Source organism: Triticum dicoccoides, chromosome 3B, assembly GCF_002162155.2.
Source record: "Triticum dicoccoides isolate Atlit2015 ecotype Zavitan chromosome 3B, WEW_v2.0, whole genome shotgun sequence".
In the NCBI taxonomy this organism is placed as follows: Eukaryota; Viridiplantae; Streptophyta; class Magnoliopsida; order Poales; family Poaceae; genus Triticum; species Triticum dicoccoides.
Genome location: NC_041385.1, coordinates 173,226,475 through 173,232,110, shown reverse-complemented (window position 1 = coordinate 173,232,110; position 5,636 = coordinate 173,226,475). Strand labels below are relative to the sequence as shown.

Below are 5,636 nucleotides of genomic sequence, written 5' to 3'. Positions count from 1 at the left end.
TTTGAGCAACAAACGGAAGCGAGCAATTGAGATGAATGATGATGAGGAGGAGGATGATGCATCAAGTGATGACGGCAAGAGAAGCCCCACACCCAACTCGGTTTCATACTCGAAGCCAAAACGACCGGATGGGTGCAAGAAAGACAAAACCGAAAAGAAGAAGAAGAAAGGAGATGATGAGCTCAAAAATGCTATGGAAGCTATTGTGGAGGCAAGGGTCAAAGCGAATGAGGTGAGGAAAATGGCAAGGACCCAAGATGCCATGGCCGAGGAGAGGAGGTTGGCGGCCGAGGAGAGAAGGGTGGCGGCCGAGGAGAGAAAGGTGACTTTGGAGGAGAGGAAAGTGAGCAACGAGGAGCGAGCTAAGTTGTTGGAATGGGAGAAGCACTTGTTCTTCATGGACACATCTAACCTCAATGCGGTGCAAAAGGAGTATGTCAATCTTGCCCAACAAGAAGTCTTGATCCGAAAAAGAGCCTTGGTTCGTGCAATGGGTGGCGATGGCCTCGGCGCCATGGGAGGCATGGGTGGCTTCGGCGCCATGGGAGGCGGTGGCCTCGGCGCCATGGGAGGCATGGGTGGCCTCGGCGCCATGGGAGGCGGTGGTCTCGGCGCCATGGGAGGCATTGGTGGCTTTGGAGGCATGGGAGGCATGGGTGCACCTCCGGCCGCCATGGGAGGCATGGGTGGCTTTGGAGCACCTTCCGACGCTATGGCCGCCATGGGAGGCATGGGTGCACCTCCGGCCGCCATGGGAGGCATGGGTGGCTTTGGAGCACCCTCCGACGCTATGGCCGCCATGGGAGGCATGAGTTTTGCTTCTCTCATGGGAGGTATGGGTGCACCTCCGGCCGCCATGGGTGCACCTCCGGCCGCCATGGCTTCTCACACACATTCCCATGAAGATGCTGTTGAAGATCTTGCCAACACCGTCGGAGCTTCACATGATGCGGTGCGTGATGAGGACCGGGAGGAAGGTTCATCTTCGGAGGCGGAAGAGTCGTCTTCGGAAGATGAGGACGAAGACGAAAAAGAGGAAGATGAAGATGAAGATTGATGTGTCTTTCATGTCTTGAACTTTTAGTTTGCATTTGAACTTGGTTGGATGAACTTGTGGGCATGAACTTTTATTCATCAACTTGTTTGTGTCAAATTTTACATGTTCATTTTTGTTCAAAATATCCATATATGCAAAATGCCCGGCGAGTCGCGCGCGCTGTATTTTGGTGCTCTGCTGGAGCGGCGCGCGCGTGCTGCATTATGGCGCGGCTGCTGGAGCCAGCGCAGGCCGGCGCGCAAAACCAGCCGCAGCGCGCGCGCTAACAGGTTTTTTGCGCGCGGCGCTATAGCGCGGCTGTTGGAGATGCTCTTAATTCGGGACTCTTCTTGAGCTTTCTTTCAATGGATACTGAGGCCAGGCTCACATGTTCCTCGCCCCTCGCCCCAACGGGAGTCATTCATCGTTATCCACGGAAGAAATTGCACGACAGGCAGGAGCATACTACCAACCGAGTACAGCGCATGATCCACTACCACTACTCTATCTAGAAAAACGACGGCGACCGAGAAGACTCGCTGACACACACGACGGCAACCGCATTTCCATCCAGAAAAAGCGACGGCAAGTCAGCACTCAGCACGGCCAAGAACGGGAATCAATCCCTCTCGAAAAGGGCGAAGAGAACGGGAATCAAGGATACTCGCAGCAGCCCCAACTGCTCGGAAGAAAATAAAGCGAAGCAAGAAGGCGAGACTCCCACTGTCGCTTCGGCGCCGCACCACCTTTCCGCCGAGCAAGGCAAGAATCCTCGCCCCGCGATCCCCGGCCGGATTCCCGATGGCCGCAGCCGCCTCCTCGCTGGCGCGGCGGGCCGTCTCCTGCCGCCGCCTGCTCCTCTCCCGCTCCTTCGCAGCCGCCGCCCGCCCGGCCAAGCGGGTGCTCGTGCCGGTCGCGGCCGGCACGGAGCCGGTCGAGGCGGCCGCCACGGCCGACGTCCTCAACCGCGCGGGGGCGCGGGTCACCGTCGCGACCGTCGCCTCCGCGCCGGCCGGGGACGAGGGGCTCCTCGTGGAGGCCGCCTACGGGGTCAAGCTCGTCGCCGACGCCCGCGTCGCCGACCTCGAAGGCGAGGACTTCGACCTCATCGCCCTGCCGGTGCGTCCACCACTCCCCTCTCCGACTACAATCTCCCAATCAGCCTTTTTCCCCTAATCAATCAACAACCGCCGAGTCCGCCTAACTGTTCCATTGGCGTGCGCGCTCGCTGTAACATCAAGATGCTGATACATATGGCCTGATCGTTTGGTATTGCTGCTTGATTCGGTGTAGGGCGGGATGCCGGGATCAACTAATCTTAGAGAATGTAAAGTACTCGAGAGGATGGTCAAGATGCATGCAGAGAAGGGGGAACTCTACGGCGCCATTTGCGCTGCGCCGGCGGTGACGTTGGCCCATTGGGGCATGCTCAAAGGTTTAAAGGTGAATAATTGATCAACGTTTAGGATCAATTGACTGTTGTGAGGGTGATTTTGTCGGAAAGATGAATTGCGTTCACAAATTGTTGTTGCCCTTTGTTACCTCAGGCGACTTGCTACCCGTCGTTCATGGAGAAGTTCACCGCTGAAGTGATCCCTGTGAACTCCAGGGTGGTGGTGGATAGAAATGTGGTGACCAGCCAGGGTCCAGGAACGGCAATTGAGTTTGCCCTTGCTTTGGTGGAGCAGCTATATGACAAAGAGAAGATGGAGGAGGTTGCTGGACCTTTGGTGAGCTATAAACTGCAGCACCCTATATCTGTTTCTTTTTTGCTTTGTTACTGATTTTTTATTATTAATAACATGGCAATTTCAATATATGATTCTGTACCATAAAAGGATATTGTTCACATAGGTGATACCTGAAAATTGTTAATTACCCATGGTGATTTAATGTAACCAGTTATCTGAATGGGTTATTGCTTCACCTTACAATTTTCAAATAGCGCACACTGTAATTATGTTAGGTCTACAGGGCTGGTATGATCCTAATGCGCTAACGGAGACACCCTTTCATCTACTATCCTTAAAAGACTAAGACCATCTATTGATCTCTGTTTATAAGATCCTACAATTTCTTTGTATTCTGGAATTGAATTTATTGGGTTCAAATTTCATCAATCTCAGTGACTCAAACTTACATTATCTGGTGCTCTGTTTTCATTTAGTATGTCCGCCCTCAACACGGAGCCGAGTATACCATTGAAGAGCTTAATTCAGTTGAATGGAAATGCAGTGGTACACCTCAGGTACGCGATGAAATTGAATTCCACTTTTTAAGAAAAGGGTTTTCAGGTATCTTAGGTTGCCTTCTGCTTTTCTTCCAGACAACTCATGTATTTTATATTACTTCTGTTTACAAACATTTTAGCAAAGGTGGCATATTGCAGCCTGCTTGTGTGATTACAAACCTTTTGTTAATGTTGAGAATAGAACAACATATTCAGATGTTTCTTAAACCCATTAGTAATAACTACAATTGTATTAGCGATCATGGTTGTTCATTAAATATACATTCCTGGTTTATGTAAGACGGAAGTGGTATGTTACTGTCATACATAATTAGTTACAAACGGTAATTGGTGTAAGAAGCTTATTGTAAACTTCCACTTATAAGATCTATGGTGCATTTATTTGGGTGGTGTGGGGAAGGAGAGGCGCAGAAGCATGTAGCATAGTTGGGTTACCACTCAATGTAAAGCCTTATATGTTCTTATGTAAACTATTCATAGTTCGGGAACACACGTCTTCAGTTGGCAACTAATTGGCTCATATGGGATTATTAAGCAAGAAATGTGCTGGCATTAAATATCTCTACTATTAAAGGGGGGTTTATTGGTTTCTCTTCCATCACTTCCACCCCTCCCACCAATTTTTTTTCCAACCCACACGATATCCAAACTGACCCCCCACCTCCTCGTTTTGGGGGAAAAATCCCTTGCAAAGCAATCAACAGAAATCAAATTAATCGCCAATAGCAAGAAATCCCTTGCAAGTAAACAACAAAATCAAATCACGTAGTTGTAAGTACACAATCTCAATCACATCATATCTTTCCGTAACTTTGCCTATGGATTCCCTCCCCGCAGCATATCTCAATCTCATCCCAATCAAAAAAATTCTACGCTGAACCAATAGAATAAAGTTGCCCTGTTGCAACTCACGGGTATTTAGCTAGTGAGAAAATAAACATGAGTCAATAACAAGACAATAAAAACCGCAGGATTTGATATGGTGGCCTGACCTGTTCTGGAGTTTAATCTGAGTTAAGTTTGATGTACATGTGATAGATTTTCCTGTAATATCCCTTGCAGGTTCTTGTGCCAGTTGCTAATGGTTCAGAGGAAATTGAAGCTCTTAATTTAATAGATGTCTTGCGTAGAGCAGGCGCAAATGTTACAGTTGCGTCAGTTGAGGATACCCTGCAAATTGTGACCCGGCGTCACAAGTTTAATCTGATAGCTGACATGATGTTGGACGAAGCTGCTAAAATGGAATTTGATCTGATTGTCATGCCGGTACATAACTGTTGAGCTATTCATTTATTTGTCTAGTGGTATTCTTAAGAGTACTCGACTTACACTTGTGTCTATTGTATCCAGGGCGGTCTGTCGGGTGCTCAAAAGTTTGCTAGTACAAACAAACTTGTTGATTTGCTGAAGAAGCAGGCAGGATCTGGTAAACCCTATGGTGCAATATGTGCTTCCCCAGCTCATGTTCTCGAGCCCCACGGTTTACTGAAGGTACCTTGATGACAAAAAAACACATCATGTGTGTTAAAAATCATTATGTTCCTATGGCATCTTGTTTCATCTAGAGATAGCAGTAAAGACACTTCCCAAATTTTGGAGAAAACACTTTATAACTTCTGAGCTGGTCTAACTTGGAGGATTTTCCATCATTGTAGGGGAAGAAGGCGACGGCATTTCCACCCATGGCGCACCTGCTTACAGACCAGAGCCTATGTGAGAACAGGGTTGTGATTGACGGGAATCTTATCACTAGCAGAGCCCCAGGGACTGCGACAGAGTTCGCCCTGGCCATTGTTGAGAAGCTATTTGGTCGAGAGAAAGCAGTCAGTATAGCGAAGGAGTTTGTTTTTATGTGATCACAAGCTGAGTTGGTGCTGTGTGCAGTGCAAAGTGCAAACTCTGTGGATAACCCCGCCTCTGTGTAGATAATGCCTGCGCTGGTAGGAACTGCGTGTACATTTGCTGGAACTATAGAAGCATACCGTAAACAGAGAGGTGAATGTACAGCATATTTTCCGTGCGCAACTGGAGCTATCATCTTAGCTTCGTCGAGGAAAAACTGAGAAACTGCAGTAAGTCCCAATTTCAATTGTTAATAAGTTGTTTGGTCAAGAGAATCCGTTCGCCCGCGTTGCTAAAACGTCGCTGTTTTGCGGTGCATTGCAGTCGTCTGTTCTTAACACCAGTGTACCTGTGACTGTAGTTCATCTCTTTGTTTTGTTTAACATGGTGAGTTCTGATTGAATGCTAAAAAGATCCATACTTACCCGGTAATTTTCATGAAATAGCCCCATTGATGGTTGTGTGCATCGCTTGATGCAGAGGCTGGGGGTCATCCTCCTTTTCAAA

General features: G+C 48.4%; 1 protein-coding gene across 1 annotated transcript; it reads left to right on the top strand.

Annotated features, from left to right (window-relative positions):
• Positions 1-1,548: 1,548 nt before the first annotated feature.
• Positions 1,549-5,427, top strand: LOC119275395 (protein DJ-1 homolog A-like). The gene is made up of 7 exons (XM_037556215.1): positions 1,549-2,155; positions 2,330-2,479; positions 2,584-2,766; positions 3,204-3,284; positions 4,350-4,553; positions 4,638-4,778; positions 4,943-5,427. The coding sequence occupies exons 1-7, from the start codon at positions 1,838-1,840 to the stop codon at positions 5,141-5,143; spliced, it is 1,278 nt and encodes a 425-aa protein (XP_037412112.1). The 5' UTR covers positions 1,549-1,837; the 3' UTR covers positions 5,144-5,427.
• The last annotated feature ends 209 nt before the right edge of the window (positions 5,428-5,636 follow it).